This window comes from Pseudochaenichthys georgianus, chromosome 24 (assembly GCF_902827115.2).
Source record: "Pseudochaenichthys georgianus chromosome 24, fPseGeo1.2, whole genome shotgun sequence".
Classification (NCBI taxonomy): Eukaryota; Metazoa; Chordata; class Actinopteri; order Perciformes; family Channichthyidae; genus Pseudochaenichthys; species Pseudochaenichthys georgianus.
The window spans coordinates 34,755,775-34,780,285 of NC_047526.1; the positions used below are offsets into that span (position 1 = coordinate 34,755,775).

A 24,511-nucleotide genomic window follows, 5' to 3' on the forward strand; every position below is an offset into this window, starting at 1 on the left:
TGCCTGGAACACCTCCCTAGGGAGGCGCCCAGGTGGCATCCTTACTAGGTGCCCGAACCACCTCAAGTGGCTCCTTTTGACGCGAAGGAGAAGCGGCTCAACTCCGAGTCCCTCCCTGATGACCGAACTTCTCACCTTATCCCTAAGGGAGACGCCAGCCACCCTGCGGAGGAAACCCATCTCGGCCGCTTGTATCCGCGATCTCGTTCTTTCGGTCATGACCCATCCTTCATGACCGTAGGTGAGGGTAGGAACAAAAATGGCCCGGAAGACAGAGAGCTTTGCCTTCTGGCTCAGCTCCCTTTTCGTCACAACGGTGCGGTAAAGCGACTGCAGTACCGCTCCCGCTGCTCCGATTCTCCGGCCCATCTCACGCTCCATTGTTCCCTCACTCGAGAACAAGACAAGAGATTGTTTTTTATTTAAAAGTATTCCTCTGAGCCCAAGAACAGCTTTAAAAAGACCTATAAGATAAGATTCCCCGATCTAGAGTTAGCTTTAAAATTCAACTTTATTTACTATGTATACAATATATATTTTTATTACAAAAACATGTATTATTTAAACATTTCAAAGATAGCAAGAGAACAAATGCGGCTGTACATTTTGATGATTTTATGATAAGATCTACAACTTAATAATACTGTCAGTCATGAACTTCTTTTACAACTGACAGTATTATCATGGTGTTTAAACTTCATTCTGAAACTGTCAATGAGATCTGTGAAACATAAACCTTTTCAACTTAATATGACAACCTCTAAAAAAGAGACGGCTGTGTCTGTAAACAATAACAATTTGTTTTGTAGACAACACTGAAAAATAAATTAGGCAATGTCACAATACAACAGCGTCTCTCATTTAAAAAATAACAAAACCTTCATCAGAAAAACAACGGTGTGAAATAAGTTTGACAAGTGAAGAAAGACACAATGAAAAGTATACCTACACATTGTCCTTTAGAAACATTACATTCAGAGTTGCAATAAAAAAGTTCAAGTATTTCCCCTCAAGCCTAAATGGTTCTTGATATAATAGAAACGATTATTACCAAATCGAGCAGCAAAAATTTGTTTGGCCAAAACAATAATATATTATTCACCTCTCTAGGGTCGTTATAGCCCCAGATTTGTATGTTTTTTTGTTTAATCAAATGATGTTTAGGAGAGTGGAGCCCCTGGGAAATGAAATGATATCAGTGTAAACCAATTTTGATATCAGTTGAATAAAAGTCAGCAAAAAAAGGTAATCAAATTGGACCAAAAACGCATCATTATCCAAGTATTTTTAGTCCATTTGTGGGCTCATGGAAATCCCCCAAAAATGAACTATAGTGGCTTTATTATTGCTCAATTCAGAGTCCTTCATTTATTAAGCAGAAGTTTGGCAAAAATAGATATTTTTCGATTTCCATGATTCCTCGATTGGATACAAGACACTAACTATTGCACAAGAAGTTTTTCAGAAAATGTATATCCTATTTTGTTGATGTTTTCATTATCTGGGAGTCTCCTAAACAACAAACAAATCTGGGTCCATTAAGAGCTTAAGGAGGTGACTACTACATATAACCTTTTTTGTGAACTATTCCTTTAAACTTACAATTTTTCAACGGGGAAGTTGGAGGAGAGTTTGGGGACAAAATCAGAAAGTGTCTCGTTAACTGTGAGGAAAAAAACCAAGTAGCATGTTGTGAAGAAACTCTGGAACCAAAACGGTCACGTGTGTTGATCGTTGGCTTTGGATAACAACCTGACGACAAACTAAAGAACAATATCGCAGTCCTTGTTGCTGCAGTTCTTGTTAATAACACAAATTAACAAAAACTGCAGTGGAATGTCTGAAATCTCTGCTAAAATAAAATAATTTAAGAAACAGAGCGAAGAAGCCTGAAGGTTTTAAGTTTCAGTTGCTCACAGTTTGCACATCGGCCTTTCATTCAATTTGTGAATAGACACACTTTTGTTTTCATTTCTGCACTAAATACAGAATAATAATTATCTGCTTTGTATTATACCGACTGAAGTGCAAACAATAAGTCACATTTTGTTGGTATTTTGAACATTTTAAGAACAAACAAAAAGTCAGTTGATCCTGAAACCACATCCTTTATCACTGTCGTGGAGGTCAACAAAAACAAGATATTTGAGTTGTTATTATTATTTTAGAAAAGCTGCAGATATGTACTATTTTTCCTGAGAGTAGTTGACTTTATGAAGCTGATATTATTACTTTCGACTGCTTTCGAAGGCATATTTGCAATTTGTATGCCAGATAAGAGAAACTGGAGCAACTTCAAAAACCTACCATGGAATCAATGATTTTAATGTGGAAAATGCTCATTTGATGCGTAATAAGCAACGTGCTTATACTCCCCGCTGCTCAGACTTCTTTGAAGAGAATAAAGTGTCAAGTTGATGATAATCTGCTGTCGAATTTTTTTGTGTATGAGACATTTGTTGGGAAGTGTAGTTCAGTGCCAACATGTTCTAGTGTGGAGGTGGTGAGGTATCCGGATGCAACTCTTACATGTGTTCTCCAATAACACGGAGACATTTTTAAAACAGATGTTATTGAGCTGCTCTTGTTGAAAAATGACACAAAACCTTCAAAACCAATCATTCATTTGATCCCCTCTCTTGCCTTTAGACTCTTGAATGCAAACCCAGTCGAACAAAAGAAATTCTAAACAGTATGTTCTGATAAATATTACTATTTAAAAAGACTACTTTTTGCAGGCCTGTGTGTGTTTGTGCTCCACCTTCTGATCCTGCTATAGATCCTCTTTCTCGGAGGGGACGTCCGCCTCCTGATTTGTAGCGTTCTGTTTGTTAAACTGAGTCTGTTTCTCACTTATGATCTTCTTGGACTGGGAGCAGATCATCGACCGCAGACAGATTATTCTCACCAGCCCCGCCTGCCCCCCCGACACCAGCCAGGTGTGGCAGCACAAGTTGGGGTTGAAACGCACCTGAAGAACAGAGGAAGGTAATTAGCAAACGTTTATGTGCTTGGAATATCTGCAGCAGCTCATGAGAGGTCAATTACACTTTGAAAAAAAACAAAAGGACATATTCTGACATATTTTTAGGCTCATAGTTGTATGTTGTGCCTGTGACCGGTTTCCATGCTTTAATGTTCAAAAAGGTCTTAATTTGTGTCGCATTAATTCAGTCATACGTCCAGATCTGTTGGCAAGCTGCTGACATGGTTGTTCAAATGTTTGAATGTGCATAATACCTGTCACACATGTGCAACATTAACTCTCATTCACTTCTACTCTATGCGAGTAAAGGTGTTTAAAGAAAGTGTGCTTCAGCTGCCGAGCTAAAATGCTTTGTTATAAGCTGCTTTTGGTATCAACTCGTTGTGTTGGCTGAGTTCCATACACTACCTTTTGACCAGTACATCAAAGCAAGGGATATCAGAGGAAAAGGAGAGTCTTAATTGCCCAAATAAAACAAATAACCTTTCATAGCATTGTTTCATAAACCTTACCCACAAACAAAAAATACAGGATGCGTATTTTGTAAATTGTGTAACTTTTTTTTTTTTAACTTTAATACTTTTGTATGCATGCTAGGTAACATTAAGCTGTCTTTGGCTCTGATTCTGAAATAGGTTTTTGCCACAAAATTGTTTTAAAGCCATGTTAAGTTAGTCAGTTTTTGTAATACTTCTTTGTTTATTCATAGATACGTGAATACTAAACAAAGCAAACATGTATATTTATATTTAGTTTTACGATAAAGAAAACCCCTTCATACCTTAAAATGTCTTAGATGTCTAACTTGTCATGAAAGGATATCTTTTCAAAGAGTCTTTCGAGGTTCAATCAATGGCAGGAGAGGAAGTTTAAGTCTCAAGGACAGGGACAGATTAACGTCTACACGCTGAATAGCAGAGGACCGAGTATCGATCCCTGAGGAACCTCAACAAATCACGTCAGCTCTCCGAGACTTATTTATCTTGATGACTACTTCTCCTTGAGTTATTGTTATTAAAAGCTAACAATACTTGTATTCAAGAGGAATCCACTCTTCCCTGAATGACTCTCAGTGAGTCAATATCACTTCCACCTCCTTCCTTTCTTTACCGACGCTCATCTATCCGCCTCTTTACCACCATAAATCCTCCTGGTGCGCCTCTTTTATTTTCCTGAGTCAGTCTCTTCCTCTTTCTAATGCATTTATCCCATTTAGACTAAAAAAGCCAGTCACTAACCTAGAGACATTTTATTTTTTCCCCATGAAGTGCCCGTCCATCATTTCATCCCAGTGGGCAAGGCGACACCCTCCACTATGCCCCCTCTTAAAAATTAAACACATAAAATCCTCAAACGGCGGCTCTCCATCTCCCCCCCTCCTTCCACCGAGGGTGACATTTTTCTCATTTTACACATCATTACATTCAGCCCGTCTTTATAGCTGCCCATCAGAGGAGGAAGGGGCTTTTCTTCTGCCTCTCACCTCCTTTTCTCTTTCATTCTACCGTTTATCTTCCCTCCTTCTTCACGTCGTGTTGCAGCAGGAGTCTGACAAAACCTGCACTGTGTGTGTGTGTGTGTGTGTGTGTGTGTGTGTGTGTGTTTGTGTGTGTGTTTGTGTGTCAGAATCAGATACCTTTATTCGTCCTACAGAGGGGAATTGTTACATTTTTACAGCAAGTAAAGAGCCACAGATAGCTTGATATTAATTAAGAAGCATGCATCAAAATATCAAAGAAATAGTAGAAATGACACAATTAATGTGTGTGTGTGTGTATGTATGTGTGTGTGTGTGTGTGTGTGTGTGTGTGTGTGTGTGTGTGTCAGAATCAGAACACTTTTATTTGTCCTACAGAGGGGACATTTACATTGTTAAGTAAAGAGCCAAAGATAGCTTAACATTGATTAAAAAGCTTTTAATGTGTGTGTGTGTGTGTGTGTGTGTGTGTGTGTGTGTGTGTGTGTGTGTGTGTGCGTACGTACGTACGTACGTACGTACGTACGTACGTACGTGTATGTGTGTGTGTTACCTTGTGTACCGAAGCCAATGGCATCTCATCCAAGGTCAGCTTCATCTTCAACTCCGTGTTTTTCATGTGTTTCCACAAATCTCCCTTATCACTTCCTGCAAAGGTTTCCTAAAGGCAGGGATATAGATACTCATCATGAACATGTGCAGTGTGTGTGGGCCACTCGATTCACAACATTACCCTAACCCTAACCCCACCCCTACCCCTCACACCAGATACTAGGGGTGTAACGGTTCACAAACATTTCGGTTCCGTACGTACCTCGGTTTTTTGGTCACGGTTCGGTTCGGTACAGCAGAATTTTTTTGCACAAAACATATATATATATATATTTTTATTATTATTAAACTGTGAATAATGTATTCACTCAAATAAATACAAAATATAATAAAATAAACATTAAGGTGCAGCATTTAGATGAACTGAAATAATTTGTATTTGAACTTTACTGTACAAGTACTCACAAAACATAAACTATTAGTTTTGGATTTTTAATTATTATTAAACTGTGAATATTCACTCAAATACAAAATATAATAAATAAACATTAAGGTGCAGCATTTCGATGAACTGAAATAATCTGTATCTGAACTGTACTGTACTAGTACCTGAGCAGCCAGCTTGACATTAGGACTTGCTTGTCATTGTATCTTCATGTTGTTTAAAGAAAGATGAACTTTTCCACATTGCTTGCTGAAAGGGCAGATCAGCTGGCACTAGCAACGTCTCCTGCTGTGGAGAACACCCTCTAGGGACAGAAGTAGCAGATACAGCCAGGTAGCGCTTTGCTAAAATGGCAACATAAGGATATTTGGCGTTTGTTAGAGCTTTGGCTCGGTCTGAACTTTTTGCGAGTGGTGGAGGCTAAATGCTAGCGGGAGTTGGGTTTGCACTTCAGTCTTTTGGTACCGGTGATATTCACGTTCGGGTGATGCCTTTTCAAGAGTGTGCAAGTTTGATGTATTGCCAGCCGCGTAACCAATTTTAGTTGAACAATGCCGACAAACAGCTTTGGTTCGGTCCACCTGTCTTTGCCCGTCATCCTTGTTCGTAACTGCGAAACCAAAATGTTCCCAAACCGGAGACTTCAATGATGCTGGAGGATTTTCGAGCTCAACTTTATCTGCGTTCGCCATTAATTTTCGACAGTTCCTCAAATTACTGACTAAATTTGAACACATCCCTCTGACCAGCTCTCATAGCATGCCTCTCGTCCAATGAAATGACTTGCTCGCTCTATGACGCGTTGATCACAATGGGTGCAAATTACTCTGAATGCTGCGACGCAGCACCTGAGATTACTTCCAAGAAGTTGTTCACGTTCTCAATTTTTTACGTTTAACGTTATATTCGTTCGGTACACTTCGGTACACACGTGTACCGAACCGAAGGGCCCGTACCGAATAACTTCGGTACGGGTACGTGTACCGTTACACCCCTACCAGATACTGACTGGTTTTCGGACTTCCCCAATAAAGCAAAACTGCACGTTTCAGAGTGGCCTTTTATTGTGGCCAGCCTAAGGCACACCTGTGCAATAATCATGCTGTCTAATCAGCATCTTGATATGCCACACCTGTGAGGTGGGATGGATTATCTCGGCAAAGGAGAAGTGCTCACTATCACAGATTGTTTCAGATTTGTGAACAATATTTGAGAGAAATGGTTATTTTGTGTATAAAGAAAATGTTTTAGATCTTTGAGTTCATCTCATGAAAAATGGGAGCAAAAACAAAAGTGTTGCGTTTATATTTTTGTTCAGTGTATGTTGCCTTTTGAACCTACTCACCGTGTTGATGTCTTTGAGGTGGAGGGAGAATCTCTTCTCAGCATCTTTGTACGTCTGGACGCGAGGAGAAAGACTTTTATCATTTTCAACACTTCCTCCGTTTACATTATTGTTCTCATTCCCTCCTTCAGACGCTTCAACAGCATCTCCATCTTCCTCCACTTCTTCCAGCTGTGGATTTTCTTCTGTCGTCGTATCATGAGGCTCCAGAGATGTGATGTAAAGGGGCTGAAGACACACAGGGAGGGGAACACGTTAGCGTAAAAGGCAAATAGAGTGGTGAAGGAATGAGTCCCAAAACTTGGAAATTAGTTAGCATTTTACCACTTGCGATTCCCTAATTTTGAAGTCGATGGGTTTTAAATGTGCTTTTATATAAGGTATGTGGTTGACACAGGGTGAATAGATTTGTTTGTTCTAGGACATGAAATACGTCAGTAAATACCTCACTGGTGAATTTAAAAACAGCAGTTGCTAACAAGTGACTAAATGAGACGACTAGACGTCATCACGCCCAACATTAGCCGCCTTTAGCTTAGCGGTGGTGATGTGAAGTCATGTGACCGTGCTGTAGTTCCTTTATAGCCCAACAGTAGCCGCATTTAGCTTAACGGTGGTGACGTGAAGTCATGTGACCGTGCTGTAGTTCCTTTATAGCCCAACATTAGCCTCCTTTAGCTTAGCGGTGGTAACGTGAAGTCATGTGACCGTGCTGTAGTTCCTTTATAGCCCAACATTAGCCACCTTTAGCTTAGCGGTGGTGACGTGAAGTCATGTGACCGTGCTGTAGTTCCTTTATAGCCCAACATTAGCCTCCTTTAGCTTAGCGGTGGTGACGTGAAGTCATGTGACCGTGCTGTAGTTCCTTTATAGCCCAACATTAGCCTCCTTTAGCTTAGCGGTGGTGACGTGAAGTCATGTGACCGTGCTGTAGTTCCTTTATAGCCCAACATTAGCCTCCTTTAGCTTAGCGGTGGTGACGTGAAGTCATGTGACCGTGCTGTAGTTCCTTTATAGCCGAACATTAGCCGCCTTTAGCTTAGCGGTGGTGACGTGAAGTCATGTGACCGTGCTGTAGTTCCTTTATAGCCGAACATTAGCCGCCTTTAGCTTAGCGGTGGTGACGTGAAGTCATGTGACCGTGATGTGAAGTCATGTGACCGTGCTGTAGTTCCTTTATAGCCCAACATTAGCCTCCTTAGCTTAGCGGTGGTGACGTGAAGTCATGTGACCGTGCTGTAGTTCCTTTATAGCCGAACATTAGCCTCCTTTAGCTTAGCGGTGGTGACGTGAAGTCATGTGACCGTGCTGTAGTTCCTTTATAGCCCAACATTAGCCTCCTTTAGCTTAGCGGTGGTGACGTGAAGTCATGTGACCGTGCTGTAGTTCACTTAATTAATTAATCAAATCCACAAAGGAAAAATACAGAAAACTGAATAAATGAATCAAAAAGAATACTTACAAAGCGTCTCTCTAAAGTGCGTTTGACGTATGTCGTCGTGACGCTGAGCTGAGGTAACAGGAAGAGGATCACCTCTCCCACACTGTCTGCTGTCATCACGATGTTCATCCACTCCGTGTAGGATAAGGACTACAACGGCAAAAAGACAAATAAGACAAGATGTATTTTATTAATCCCAATTTGGGAAACATTTTTGGAAATGCACCAACAAACCTGCTTCTTGAAGATTGCAGACAGGTTTTAATAATGTCGTCACTCTAAAAGGTGTAATGGTTTTCAATATTTAGATCTCAGTGTGTGTGTGTGTGTGTGTGTGTGTGTGTGTGTGTGTGTGTGTGTGTGTGTGTGTGTGTGTGTGTGTGTTCAAAATAGACTAGAAATAAACCAGCATTCGAAAGTTCAGAACATATACAGATGACCGGGAAGATAACAAATCTATACACTGTCTGACATATAAAAAAACACTATTAAAAAGGGCAAATTATCTGATAACACAATATAAGCAGGATATTATTTACATAAGGTATACAATTTGAACCATTAAGATACAGTCGTTGCGGTTTCCCTCTTGAATTACCGTCTTGTTTTGTTGATAAATGACGCTAACAGTTAGCATGTAGCATAATATCCAGTGAAAACATTGGTTTCTAAAGTTAGGGCATTTTAAATGGTAGTTAAGAGTACTTAAAAACCAAGTATGCATCACTTTAAGAGTTATAGAAGATTGATATTATTCTTTGTTTTCATCATCTTCATCAAATCCTATGAACCAACACTGAAAGTATCTACTTATGAGATATGAGTGTTACATTACATGTTAGACGCCTTTATCCAAAGCGACTTACATACTCAGTACTGTGGGCAATCCCCACAGGAGCCATTTGGGGGTGAAGTGCTTCAGGGACACATGCTGACTGCAGTGGGACTCGAACTTGCTCTCCTCTGATTCGAAGATCAGCGCACTACCCCACTGCGCCACACGCCTCCTTCTTAGGTGAGTGGCCTGTTAGATGTATATTCCTCTTCTCAAGTACATTTCAAAAGGTTCCTCAAAAATTATCTCATTATTATAAAGTGAAATTGAACTGTGCCTGCGGGTATGTATGTATTATTATGTGCACTTATTTGTATTTTTTTGATGGCCTGATGATGGCGAAAATTGGATGACCATTTTAGTTTTCACCTCGTAAATTGCATGAAATTATGAGCTGTTTTTATTGTATGTATGTTTTGTGTGTGTGAGGACCCCAGGAAGAAAAGCCAAGGCTCATGCTAGTGCTAATGGGGATCCTAATATAGCTCCATGGCTGCACTGTTGGACTGGGAGACATGTTCCTATATTACAATGAAAACACACACTGCCGTTTTCTTTTATTCAACACGCTATACACTCTCCTGCTGCCTTTCTATGTTGTGCTCCATGGCTGATTAAAAACACACTTACCCACAGAGTTCCTGTCCGGGGAATAGCAAAGACAGAGCGCATCTGATGGTCGAAGAAATGCACCCCCTGCGAAAAGTAACTGGATACAAACAAAGAAAGCAAAACAATGAAGCATGAAATGAAAGACAGTTTAAATCTAAGTTTGCCCTTCTTTCACGGAAGCAAACCGATTTTAAAGTCAATTCAACTTGGTGGTCATAGGGAGGTTTAGTCAGACGTGCTGCCACTTTTATGATGTGCAAAAGAATAAGATAAGCACATTTACAGAAGAGGATTTTTCGTATCTGAACTAACGTGATTTTTTATTTGGAGTTTGGAGAATTGCAACTTTTTTTCTCAGATTTTCGAATATTTTCCAATAATTCAAAATGTTTTCCTTAGAATTCCGATTTTTCCCCCCAGAATTCTGATTAAAATCAGTCGAGAGATTTAGTTTAATTAAGAGCTTCAACTCTAACCACTTCAAGCGAATATATAGTATGTTTCATCACATTTTGAAGTTTCCATAGAGGTTCTCTACTTCAACACAATCAGGTTGTGGCATTTACAAATGTCCCGTAATATAACTTATTACATTCTGAATGTCCTCTTCCAACATGATAACAAAGGTATCCCAACCGTAGCTGTGAACATGACAGGATGTCTGATGACCTAGAAGAGCATCAGGACTGCTTGAGGCAGATGATAGCTATGTGATTAACATGAGGATTCAGCCTCTATGGAGAGAGACATCAAGCATGCTCATTTCTGACGTGGAGCTAATCTGAAGTAAACATTGAATACTGCTTTCTGTTCCTCCATCTTGTGACTGTGTGACTCCCTCTCTTGGATATCAGCATGTGAAGGACACTGTTCAGGAACTAGTTGATGCTCTGTATGTGATGACTACTTCCAGATTTTGAGAAAAAGTCAGATTTTTTTTAGAAAAAGTCATTTTTTTTAGAAAAAGTCAGAATTTTGAGAAAAAAAGTCATATTTTTGAAATGTTGAGAAAAAGTCAATTCTTTTTGTAAAAGTCAGATTTGTTTGCAAATGTCAATTTTTTAGGAAAAAGTCAGATTTTTCCGATTTAGAGGAAAACTCAGTATTTTGTACGTGACAGGATGTATGATTTTCTACAAAAAAACGGTATTCCTCCATCTTGTGACTGTGTAACTCCCTCTCTTGGATATCAGCATGTGAAGGACACTGCTCAGGAACTAGTTGATGCTCTGTATGTGATGACTACTTCCAGATTTTGATAAAAAGTCAGAATTTTGAGGAAAAGTCAGAATTTTTAGATTCTTTGAAAAAAAGTCAGGATTTTTTTTAGAAAAAGTCAGGATTTTGAAAAAAGTCAGAATTTTTGGATATTTGAGGAAAAAGTCAGAATTTTTGGATTTTTGAGGAAAACTCAGTATTTTGTACGTGACAGGATGTATGATTTTCTACAAAAAAACGGTGTTCCTCCATCTTGTGACTGTGTGACTCCCTCTCTTGGATATTAGCATGTGAAGGACACTGTTCAGGAACTAGTTGATGCTCTGTATGTGATGCTACTTCCATTCTGGAGAGGATCACAGATACATGGATCCTGAGGCTGAAGCTCAAGCCGGGGACCAGTGAGATTTTTCTAACAGAAGCAGAGAGGCTTTCTCACCCTGCGTACGCGTTCTCCTGAGACAACAGGAGTCCCGGTGCGTTCAAAGGCCAGCAGACCTCGGTGGTGAGGTGGCGTTTCTGAACAGTGATGGGGTTGTAGAGCCTCCTCAGATCCCACGTCTTCAGATAACGGTCCTCTCCTGCCGACACTAAAAGGTGCCTGAGGGTAGAAGGAGAAAGTTTCAAGTCAGTTTTCAATAAAATCAATTTAAAGGTCCCTATTATACTGATTTCCATCAATATGTTACAGGTCTCAGATATATACAGAGCCTGTCTCTGATTGGCTGAAACAGATCATTGCAGCATTACCCATAATCCCCTCTGTTTCAGCCCTGTTTCCAAAGTGCTGATTCTCTGTCTGTTACGGCTGTCGCTCAGTGGATAGTGTGCTGGACTTCGAATCAGGGGATAGCAAGTTCGAGCCCCACTGCAGTGAGCATGTCGTTGTGTGTGAAAATAAGGAGCCCCCCCCCACGCTCCTCTGGGAGATAGTTGGTTAAAAAGAACACAATAGAGGTTTCTCAATACTCAAATGTCCCCTCCTCGAGACTTAGTCCCGCCCACAGGAGATGCGAGCGGAGGACCGAGGAGGGGAACCGAGGAGAGAGGAGGGGAAGCAGCAGGCGGTTAGATGAGAACTCCTCTCCTCTGAGCGGTCATTTTAAAGAGACGTCCATTAATGATGACAGGAGGCAGCAGCCCTCTGTCTGATGGACAGATGTGTTCATGACGACTTATATATTTACTTTGATTCATTCACAGTGCGGTGTCATGAGACAATAACAGGCACCCCCACACCCCCCCACACACACACACACCCCCCCCCCCCCACACACACACACACACACACACACACACACACACACACACACACACACACACACACCACACACACACACACACACACACACACACACACACACACACACACACACACACACACACACACACACACCACACACACACACACACACACAACACACACACACACACACAGCACACACACAGCACACACACACACACACACACACACACACACACACACACACACACACACACACACACCCACACACACACACACAGCTCGTAAAGCATATAATCAGGCTACAGCTCGTTGTGTATTTTATTATGTGAAGCACTAATGGTATTAGTGTTTGTAGATATCTACTAAACTAAAGCAAATACACAGAGTAGGCCTGTTCTACTGAGTGATATATATTATACACACTGCTCTGCTTTCTGGACCTCACAGCTGTTCTCACTGACACATGTTGATGTAGAAGAGACGTGGAGAAGAGGGGACACATGTTGATGTAGAAGAGACATGGAGAAGAGGGGACACATGTTGATGTAGAGGAGATATGAAGAAGAGGGGACACATGTTGATGTAGAAGAGACATGGAGAAGAGGGGACACATGTTGATGTAGAAGAGACATGGAGAAGAGGGGACACATGTTGATGTAGAAGAGACATGAAGAAGAGGGGACACATGTTGATGTAGAAGAGACATGAAGAAGAGGGGACACATGTTGATGTAGAAGAGACATGAAGAAGAGGGGACACATGTTGATGTAGAAGAGACATGAAGAAGAGGGGACACATGTTGATGTAGAAGAGACACGAAGAAGAGGGGACACATGTTGATGTAGAAGAGACATGAAGAAGAGGGGACACATGTTGATGTAGAAGAGACATGAAGAAGAGGGGACACATGTTGATGAAGAAGAGGGGACACATGTTGATGTAGAAGAGACAATGAAGAAGAGGGGACACATGTTGATGTAGAAGAGACATGAAGAAGAGGGGACACATGCTGATGTAGAAGAGGGGACACATGCTGATGTAGAAGAGACATGAAGAAGAGGGGACACGTGTTGATGTAGAAGAGACATGGAGAAGAGGGGACACATGTTGATGTAGAGGAGACATGAAGAAGAGGGGACACATGTTGATGTAGAAGAGACATGGAGAAGAGGGGACACATGTTGATGTAGAAGAGACATGAAGAAGAGGGGACACATGTTGATGTAGAAGAGACATGAAGAAGAGGGGACACATGTTGATGTAGAAGAGACATGAAGAAGAGGGGACACATGTTGATGTAGAAGAGACATGAAGAAGAGGGGACACATGTTGATGTAGAAGAGACATGAAGAAGAGGGGACACATGTTGATGAAGAAGAGGGGGACACATGTTGATGTAGAAGAGACATGAAGAAGAGGGGACACATGTTGATGTAGAAGAGACATGAAGAAGAGGGGACACATGCTGATGTAGAAGAGGGGACACATGTTGATGTAGAAGAGACATGAAGAAGAGGGGACACGTGTTGATGTAGAAGAGACATGGAGAAGAGGGGACACGTGTTGATGTAGAAGAGACATGGAGAAGAGGGGACACATGTTGATGTAGAGGAGACATGAAGAAGAGGGGACACATGTTGATGTAGAAGAGACATGGAGAAGAGGGGACACATGTTGATGTAGAAGAGACATGAAGAAGAGGGGACACATGTTGATGTAGAAGAGACATGAAGAAGAGGGGACACATGTTGATGTAGAAGAGACATGAAGAAGAGGGGACACATGTTGATGTAGAAGAGACATGGAGAAGAGGGGACACATGTTTGATGTAGAAGAGACATGGAGAAGAGGGGACACATGTTGATGTAGAAGAGACATGAAGAAGAGGGGACACATGTTGATGTAGAAGAGACATGAAGAAGAGGGGACACATGTTGATGTAGAAGAGACATGAAGAAGAGGGGACACGTGTTGATGTAGAAGAGACATGAAGAAGAGGGGACACGTGTTGATGTAGAAGAGACATGGAGAAGAGGGGAACACGTGTTGATGTAGAAGAGACATGGAGAAGAGGGGACACATGTTGATGTAGAGGAGACATGAAGAAGAGGGGACACATGTTGATGTAGAAGAGACATGGAGAAGAGGGGACACATGTTGATGTAGAAGAGACATGAAGAAGAGGGGACACATGTTGATGTAGAAGAGTGTCACTTTTTCTTTATGGAATCAAGCGCTAATGTTAATTAATGTGCACCGTCCATTCTTATATAAATACATTTAAAAATACAAATACATGAAAGGCACATTTTATAATTCAAAGGATATTTCACAGCTACAAAAATAAACAAGATCTACGTTATATTTGAATCCCTTTCTCCGGTCTTCTTTCCCGTTATAATGACTTAAGCGAATATCTGCTCTAGTGAATATGTGAATTCATTCCAACTCTTGAACGATGACATGAAATGCATCCTTCCCCTCGCATCGATCCCACCCGACAGAAGTGTCTGCCATAAAACTAATGAACACGGAGCAATCCATATCAATACAGGCAGATTCCTTGGAGAGCAGTGGGGTTTGAATGTGGAGAGAGAAAAGATGACAAAGTGTTTCATCTGGTTCAACATGGCTGTGTAATTAAAAAGCAGTGATCCAGACCGGATGCGTGTTCTCACTCTGGAGTTCAGCTTCAGGTTAATACCTTCTACAACGACATGAGAATAGAAACTCACACGAGTAAAGCACAGTGTACATGATTAATAGTGTTAATCGTGTTTACATCATGCTGTTGTTTTTCCTGTATTTCCTGTTTGTTTGTTTCTGATTGATTAGTATTTTCTGCACGGTTTGTGTGTTTCCTGTTATTTTATGATGTAATTTTCTCCATTGGTATAGCTTCTCTTTCTGCTTTCTTCTTATTTGTTTGTGGTGTGTCGTATAACCCTGGGACTTATTGAACCCCCTCAACACATATATTTTTTTTATATCTGAACTAAAGTCTTTGGGAGTTAGGAGATTTCGGAGATTTTCTGATTTTGTTGCCTTCAGAATTCCGAACTTTTTCTCAGAATTCCGAACTTTTTCTGAGAATTCCGAACTTTTTCTGAGAATTCCGAACTTTTTCTCAGAATTCCGAACTTTCTCAGAATTCCACCTTTTTTCTTTTTAGAATAAAAATCGGATTCTCAGAATCCCAATTTTCTTTCTTTTGTTTGAATTCTACATTTTTTTTCCGGAATTCAACTTTTTTCTTTGTGGAATTCCCCAAAAAAAATTCTTATTGATTTTTTTAACAAAGTGCTTCTCTCTTTCTGCTTTTTCCCTTATTTGTTTGTGGTGTGTCGTATAACCCTGGGACTTATTGAACCCCCTCAACACATATATTTTTTACATCTGAACAAAAGTCTTTGGGAGTTAGGAGAATTTGGAGATTTTCTGAATTTGTTGCCTTCAGAATTCCGAACTTTCTTTTTCTCAGAATTCTGACTTTTATCTCAGAATTCCACCGTTTTTCTTTTTAGAATTAAAAAAAAGAAATTCTCAGAATTCCGATTTTTTTTTTTCTCAGATTCCGAACTTTTTATTACATTACATTACATGTCACTTGTTAGACGCTTTTATCCAAAGCGACTTACATACTCAATACTGTGGGCAATCCCCACAGGAGAAATTTGGGGTGAAGTGTCTTGTGTCTAGTGTTTATTTTTGTATTCACTATCTGGATATTACCCGGGTCTTATGCTCATCATTTGGAGAAAAAGTCATAATTTTGAATTTTTGAAAAAAAGTCAGGATTTTGAGAAAGTGCTTTTCTCTTTATGCTTATTTCTTATTTTTGTGTGGTGTGTCATATAACCCTGTGACTTATTGACCGCTCCCGACACGTGTGTTGGAAAACATTTATAAAAAAAGGAATGAAAAGGAAATTAAATTAAAAGAACAAAGAACTGTTTTACAAAAATAGTAAAATATTGTGGATAAAAAAAACGTTCTGCCTGCAAACGTCAAAATACAAAATATGATTGAAGAAAACAACACATTTCACCTGTGTCTGGAAAACCGTGTAAGTGTATTGTAGTTCAGATTTACTCATTATATCTGCGCTAGAAAGGCTGCCTTGTTGCTCTCTAGTATTGGTGATAGTAAGTAAGTAAGATATTATACAGCACCTTTTAAAACAAAGTGCTTCAAAATAAACACAACAATAAGAAGCCTACATATACGGTAGGTGTGTGGCGTAGTGGGTTAGTGCGGTGGTGTTCGGATCAGGGGAGCACAGGTTCAAACCCCACCATGTCGTTGTGTCCCTGAGACTCTTCACCCCAAATTGCTCCTGTGGGGATTGCCCACAGTATTGAGTATGTAAGTCGCTTTGGATAAAAGCGTCTAACAAGTGACATGTAATGTAATGTACAGCTGGCAAGACGTGAACATTTGGCGATTTACCACGCTGGGAGACGTGAAGATGTTACGATTCAGTCCCTTCGAGACGTGACAGTTACACGGTATCGTTAACATGGCCCACCGGAATACTGCAGAAATACTCGGCGTGAAAACAGTATTTCCCGTGTTGTGCAGGTTATTCCCTATCTTCATTCAAGAGCGTTTCAATTTGAGGGCATAATTCATTGACTTCAGATTTTGTATTTCTTTCAGTCAAACCTTGCGCTTTGCTCTGCTTCTGCTCCAACTGTACGCTTGCACTCAGATATATGGCTGCTTGCACAGATTTCCTGTTTTCCAGTTTAAAACCTTCTCCGGTAGTTTTTCCTTGTACGATGTGAGGGTCTAAGGACAGAGGGTCTAAGCACAGAGGGTCTAAGCACAGAGGGTCTAAGGACAGAGGGTCTGAGGACAGAGGGTCTAAGCACAGAGGGTCTAAGGACAGAGGGTCTGAGGACAGAGGGTCTGAGGACAGAGGGTCTAAGGACAGAGGGTCTAAGGACAGAGGGTCTGAGGACAGAGGGTCTAAGGACAGAGGGTCTGAGGACAGAGGGTCTGAGGACAGAGGGTCTGAGGACAGAGGGTCTAAGGACAGAGGGTCTAAGGACAGAGGGTCTGAGGACAGAGGGTCTAAGGACAGAGGGTCTGAGGACAGAGGGTCTGAGGACAGAGGGTCTGAGGACAGAGGGTCTAAGGACAGAGGGTCTGAGGACAGAGGGTCTAAGGACAGAGGGTCTGAGGACAGAGGGTCTGAGGACAGAGGGTCTGAGGACAGAGGGTCTGAGGACAGAGGGTCTAAGGACAGAGGGTCTAAGCACAGAGGGTCTAAGGACAGAGGGTCTAAGGACAGAGGGTCTGAGGACAGAGGGTCTAAGGACAGAGGGTCTAAGGACAGAGGGTCTAAGGACAGAGGGTCTAAGGATAGAGGGTCTAAGGACAGGCATATTGGTAGAATTGGTGGTTTTAAAAATGTTTAAAATAGTGAGTCGTGTCATGGTAAAACTCAAAATGATGCGATCAATAGATAACAAGAAAAAAACACTCATTTCGCATTTCGACTAACTGACCACATCTAAAACGAGACTGCATTAGCGTCCCTTCACTTCATGGGTTCAATTGAGGACAGAGGATTTGAAAATGACCGCTCATTATACGTTTTTAAAAAGAGTTCATTCCTGCAGGGGGGGGGGGGGGGGGGGGGCTCTGGTGTATGAGAATAAACTCATGAAGGCGAGGGCGAGCATCAGCACAGTCTGGAAGCTGATCAATACACATTTAAAAAAATCTTCTCATAAGTCGTTTTTCAGCATTTCTACCCGGATTGTAATCTCAGCAAAAACGGTATTCATGTCGAGGCAGAAGAGACGGTGTGAACGCATTTAAATCACTGACTCCAAAAGCAACATTAATCATTTTAGAGGTGGGTTGTCAGCAACTTAAAAGATGATGTTGGAGAAAAGCACAGACTTCCACTACTTGAGCAGTTTAGAGGAAATAAAACTCCGGAAAATATCCGATTTTTTGGATTGAATAAAAAGCCAATGTCTGCACGGTATATTTCTTAAACCCGTTTGCTGACACGCACAGGTGATGAACATCTTTCTCCTCGTCTACACATCTATCAGCGGAGTAACTGATAAATCCTTTGAGAGGGACGAACCCTGTCTCCGATGGGTTAAATGAAACGCTGAGCTATGACCTTACATTACTCATCGACTATTGGCTGGTCAGTGTTCATCTCTACACCTGGAACAATTAGGATGTATTCGTATTAGGAAAATTAAGCTCATCTGGATCAAAGCAGAACATTTCCCGTACTTTGGTTTGACAGTTGGCTAGCAAAAAATGTGATTTGGGGATACCAACTATCTGCATGGAGACTCCTATCGAGACAGTTATTTAAATTGTGGAAATTGGACATTCATTTGTTGTTTTACGTTAAAAACACCCTAAAATGTTAATTTTCTGGTTCATATTTGCGCCTCATTTTCACCCTCTGTCTGAAACCAGAGCCCAGTCTGCTCTGATTGGTTAGCTGGCCGGCTCTGTTGTGATTGGTCAACCGCTTAGAGATGTCCCGCCTATCACGTACAATGTGTTGGAGCGCTAGCCAATAGAAGTGCATACACATCAGTATGTAACACCTGCACTTCTATTGGCTAGCGCTCCAACACATTGCACGTGATAGGCTAAGGGGCGGGACATCTCTATGCACAACAACCTAAAGAACACACTACAGCAAAAGGAAAACCCCAAAAAGCATAATAGGGCGGCGTCTTTAATCCTATTTTTTCTTACGCCAACCTTTAGCTAATGATTACATCTTCTTCCATAAACTACTCTGCAGGCATTCGATTTGGGCTACTTACCAGAAACAAGTGTGCTAGCCAATAGGAGAGGGAGTGTTACACAGTGATGTCACTATGTAAACAAAAGAGTCCAATGGAGGAGAATGAAATACCTCAAAAAGACAAGCAAATCCATAAATACTCCTTGACTGTGATTTCTGAAGGTCTTAAGCCAGATCAATAATGCTCGCAGGAAGCTTCAGAGTTGATTGAAATTCAAATATTCAGAAAGGCTGAAGGCCAGTGGATGTTGACGAGAGAGAGATGATCTGAGCGGTGTTGGCCTCGAGAGGACATGGCAGACCGCCCGGCCTTGTTCCCTACTTTTTGAATTAGTGCCGTAGTAGAAAGGAACGAGAGCTTGTCTGTCAAACTGCAGCACAGTTACCGAACCAGCACTGCTTCAAACAACACACCTTATAAATAAAACTGCCAAGCTAATGGGTAAAGAAACTGAAAGAGATCAAGAGGAAGTCCTGCATCCTCCCTTCTGTGATCCAGCAACATGTGTTTTCTTAGCGTGTTTGATTACTGGTTATTCAGCTGGATTTGTCCTGCATGTTCAAACCGTTTCCTCTCAGTGATCCTATCGTGTCTCGATATGTGTCTGTTGGTGTTACACATCGAGCTGCTGTGATGCAAGCCACATGTCAGGCTTGATCTGACCGTTAAAGTGTTATCGTATCGTATCCACCAATAGCACTTGAGGTGTTTGTGAATTCAAATCTGACCATTATCTGCACATTATCCCGCTTATTACACGGCCACATTCTCAACAAAGTAACAACATGACTTCCAATATTAATTTAAATGCTTTTATAGATTTAGAAAATGTTTTTATTGATTTAAAAAAAAAAAAAAGTACGCTAAGAGAAATAGTCCGTTGTTACCGTAGCAACGGCAGGAACCACTTCGATAGCGTTTTTGAGGAGCTTTTGGATTACAGATTTGAAAACATCGTTGCTTGCTTTAAAAGTAGCACAATTCATGATGTCAAAGCTTGGGAAGTATCTCGATATCCCTGCCCTGATGCCAAAGGAACTGCACACTGAATATGTGTCGCCGCTTGATGTCTATTTGGACCGCTGCGTAAAAAGGAGGGTTTCTGCCCGTTACTTCTCCGCTGTTGTCTTGTCCCTCTTGTCTTGTCGGTTTGAAAAGCAAACTAGTTAAATCGACCGAACTTCTTTCTGCAGATTTGAGCGTCCTTAACAACGGTCAATAAATCCTTGCCGGCGGTCTGTCTGTTCTGGATTAACAACGTGTCACCTGTTCTTAATTGACCAATGAGAATTGATTATTCAACTGCGCCATGTAATAACCACCAATAACACTTGGAGGTGTTTGTGAATTCAAATCCGTTTGAAGCAATGTGAGGCATTTTCCCCTCATCGCTGATCCACATGTACTCTCTCTCTCCATGTATGTCACACACACGCACATCAGATTCCCGTGACACTACGAGAGTGCAGCTTCAGCAGACGGGTGATTTTCGATGTGAAAGTGATTACCTGGAGGCGGGGCAGAAGGCCAGGGCCCGGACGGCGTGGTCGTGAGCCAGGAAGCATCGATACGGCAGCAAGCTGAGCGACTTATCCGGCTGTCGAACTCGCAACAGCGCCGACTTTGTGTTCAGATCCCACAGACCCACCGTCCCTGGAGAAACGGAGGGAACACGTGAGACTACATCAAATGAAACTGTAGAAATGTATCCCTTGGACGGTGAAATACACACAACGAATAATTTAAAGAAACTACTCCATTGATTAACTAATAATTAGCCATGTGTGCGGTTTTCTTTCAGAAGTGTTAAATGTGTTTTGTATGCCTTGTGATAAGAAAAATCAAATCTATTTGAACCTGCAAAGTACATCAAAAAACGTATTTAAAGGAAAGACGTAATTGATTATCGAGTAGTGAGTGATAGTCGTAGGAGCAAATATCCTCTCCCCCTCAGTGACAGGGACAATAGAGAGGCGTCCGGATGAACCCGAGGGGGTTGTTCCCAGACACTGAAGCGATCTCCAGAAATCAATTCATACCGTCGTAAAATCCAATAGCAATTATATTGTGTGGTTTTTCGGGCAGCCAATCCAAACACAGGACTTGTCCGCTCCGTTCGTGGCGAGGCGCTTTGAAGGAGCCCAGCTTCAGCGTTAAGACTCCCTCTGCCTGCGGAAAGCACCAGAACAAATGTCACTGCGGGAACACTGCAGGAGAGCTAAGCTAAACACGGGAGGACGAGGAGGAGAAGAGACACAAGCATTTTGAATAGGAACCTACCGTATACACCGGCAGCTGCTCGCCGTCTCTCCCTGCAGAGGAGAACATAAATCACATTTAGTGCTTATTGGGGTTCAAACTAGGATGCTTTGAGCGTAGTAATGATTTAGAGAAGCATTCCTTTTTCATCATTAATGCAAAAAGTGAAAAATAATTTGGTTTATGGAACGACATCTCAAAATGCTCGCAGTGAGTATTGCAGGTTCTGTTAGCATCAGTTTAACCTGTACGTTGTGCTTGGGGTCAGGCCGGGCTCCAACTGGTTTACGTTTTTGTGAACAGCCACATTTGAGTGCTCAGTGAAAGGGTCAAAGGGATATTTCCATTCAAATTAAACAGCAAACATTTTCAGACAGGCGGCATTCACTCAGTTGTTGTTCTCATGTCTGTCCAAAATGTAAAAATTAGCTTATGAATTCTTGCATTATGGTATCGCCAAACATTCATGTTTTGCCGTGATTATAGTTACACTGACCATGGAATCAGTTTGATGAAATTCCATCAAGGCATTGCTGAGATAATTTGTTCACTAGAACTGGACTAACATACAACCAGCAAGCCTAATGTCTGCATAAAAGAATAAAATATAATAATAATATATAATATATATTTCTGTAATATAAGCCTATATTCCAGCTACTGCAGCCTTTTGGACTTTGTTAGAATAGTTTAATTCTCCAGGATATTTTCTTTATTGTTTTATATTTGATATAATATTTTTCATTTGTATTTTGTATTGTTAATTCTTTATTCCACTTTTGAAGTATTTGTATTTTAGTGTGCACACTGCTGCTTCTGTAACGACATCATTTCCAAAATTGGGATCAATAACGTATATATCTATCTATCTATATCTATCTATCTATCTAATATGTATCTAAATATAAACATACAAAGTTAGTAAAGAAGTGCAGTAAAAAGATAGAATTAAATAAAAAAGATAGGCGAACAATGCGCACATTGTTCAATCATAAAATGAGAAAATCTGTATATGAAAATATATCTGCATTGGTGTGTTAGTGTAAATAAAGATACTGTACCATGATGTACTTCACAGGTAGGAGGGTACGGGGAACATGAGAGAGAGAGAGAGAGAGAGAGAGAGAGAGAGAGAGAGAGAGAGAGAGAGAGAGAGACAGACAGACAGACAGACAGAGAGACAGACACACAGACAGACAGAGAGACAGACAGACAGACAGAGAGACAGACAGACAGACAGAGAGAGAGAGACAGACAGACAGAGAGACAGACAGACAGACAGACAGACAGACAGACAGAGAGACAGACAGACAGACAGACAGACAGACAGACAGACAGAGAGACAGACAGACAGACAGAGAGACAGACAGACAGACAGACAGACAGACAGAGAGACAGACAGACAGACAGACACACAGACAGACAGAGAGACAGACAGACAGACAGACAGAGAGACAGACAGACAGACAGACACACAGACAGACAGACACACAGACAGACAGAGAGACAGACAGACAGACAGAGAGACAGACAGACAGACAGACAGACAGACAGAGACAGACAGACAGACAGACAGACAGACAGACACACAGACAGACAGACAGAGAGACAGACAGACAGACAGACAGACAGACAGACAGACAGACAGACAGACAGACAGACAGAGAGACAGACAGACAGACAGACAGACAGACAGACAGACAGACAGACAGACAGACAGACAGACAGACAGACAGACAGACAGACAGAGAGACAGACAGACAGACAGACAGACAGCTGATAACCCCCCCCCCCCCCCCCCCAAGTTGTTGTGAAATGACTGCACGTTAACTTAAGCACCACGTTAGAAGTCAATCTGCCGCCGGCCCTGACTCCCTGCTGTGACTGGATGTGAAATCCAATAGCAGAAAGAGGTGTCCGACGGTCATTAGCTTCCTCTCCTCCTCCAGTTCAGATTACAGAGTTCAGATCAATGCACCCCAACTCACTTCTCCACGCCGTCCTTCAGCTCACGTCAGAAGAACACCCACTCTTTAATGAGACTCATGTCCTGAATCAAGTCCTAATCTTTCTATATCTTTCCCACGCCCACATTTAGACTCTGAGGGAACATGTCAACACCGAGTTCATCAGGGTACGGGAATTAAGATGTAGGACTTTTTAAGACTTTCTCAAAGCCAATTACTATGAAATGTAACTTCACTAAAAACATTATTTTAGATAATCAATTATAGGTAAAATAGTACCAAAAGTAAAAGTACTGCATATACAGAATGTACCATTTGAGAGTAACATATATATTATATATTATAATTATTGCTATAGATCACTTCAGTTGGTACGTGTGAAGCTAATTGTAACTACAGTATATCTATATGTGCACATGTTTACTAATATCCTATGTATGTAAAAACATTTTTATTGTATTTTATCTTTTATTGGACATTTTACTTTGCTTTTTATATTTATAGAAATATCTTTATTTTATTTTATATATTTTTGCTACTTCTTTGGCACTTTGGATTGCCTTGCTGTGGAAACACGTTGGATTAATAAACTTTGCTTTGCCTTGTTTTAATAGTAAACAAATTGCAATGTCGTTGTAAACTTTCCACCTCCGCAAAATAACTTAAAGGCCCCGCGTCACGGCCATTTCTACTGATCATAGTTCCATCGCTGAGGTCGACTAGAATAGATTCACATTGTTCAACGTTCCAAACTCACATTGGTTTCTCACAGCATCTCTGTAAAGTCTGTGGATCCACTCTCTGTCCTACACGGCTTGTTGGAGCTCCTCCCCCCAGTGGCCGTCTGCGAGACAGCGAGACACAGCGAAACCCAGCCCGAAACACACACACACACCCGCGGCCTGGCTGGGAGTTTGTCTCGCCAACCCCACACCAGTGAGCCAGCTTACAGTGTCCCGCTCCTCGCAACGTCCCGCCGAGTGTGTGTGTGTGTGTGTGTGTGTGTGTGTGTGTGAGGAAGCCCGCGGATTGGTCCAAACGTCACTATACCCAGGAAGTAAACAATGGAAAAAGAGAAATGTCCAACGGGGCGTTCTGGGGCAGCAGACAGGTCTTCTCTGAGTTAGAGCTTTACTCGCGACAGGGTGCACTTTGAGGGTGTGAGACTCTGCAGACCGCTCACATGCAGAAGCACCTTCATAACAACAAGGGGACGACGGGTCAGAACCGGAAGAGCACGACATGGGCCCTTTAAGATTCTGTGGTTTGGGAAACATGTAAACCTCACTGCAGCAGCAGAACTGAGCCCTATATTAAAGAAATAACATTAA

The 24,511-nt window shown here is 41.4% G+C and overlaps 1 protein-coding gene across 1 annotated transcript; it reads right to left on the bottom strand.

The window, feature by feature from the left end:
- Nucleotides 1-541: 541 nt before the first annotated feature.
- gtf3c2 (general transcription factor IIIC, polypeptide 2, beta) lies at nucleotides 542-21,282 on the bottom strand. Its single transcript, XM_034075663.1, has 9 exons — nucleotides 21,235-21,282; nucleotides 20,994-21,123; nucleotides 20,463-20,607; nucleotides 11,351-11,512; nucleotides 9,712-9,790; nucleotides 8,268-8,396; nucleotides 6,806-7,033; nucleotides 5,017-5,124; nucleotides 542-2,971 (listed from the first exon to the last, which is right to left on the bottom strand). Exons 1-9 carry the CDS (start codon nucleotides 21,280-21,282, stop codon nucleotides 2,774-2,776), a joined length of 1,227 nt encoding a protein of 408 aa, XP_033931554.1. The 3' UTR covers nucleotides 542-2,773.
- Between the last annotated feature and the right edge of the window lie 3,229 nt (nucleotides 21,283-24,511).

Bases quoted from the DNA above. Each gene is read 5' to 3' on its own strand.
- gtf3c2 (XM_034075663.1), bottom strand. From the start codon at position 21,282: ATGTTCTCCTCTGCAGGGAGAGACGGCGAGCAGCTGCCGGTGTATACG. The intron at 8,397-9,711 runs GTAAGTGTGTTT...TTGCCGTTGTAG, and splicing joins CCCGGACAGGAACTCTGTGG to TCCTTATCCTACACGGAGTG. The intron at 2,972-5,016 runs GTAACACACACA...TCTGTTCTTCAG, and splicing joins CATTGGCTTCGGTACACAAG to GTGCGTTTCAACCCCAACTT.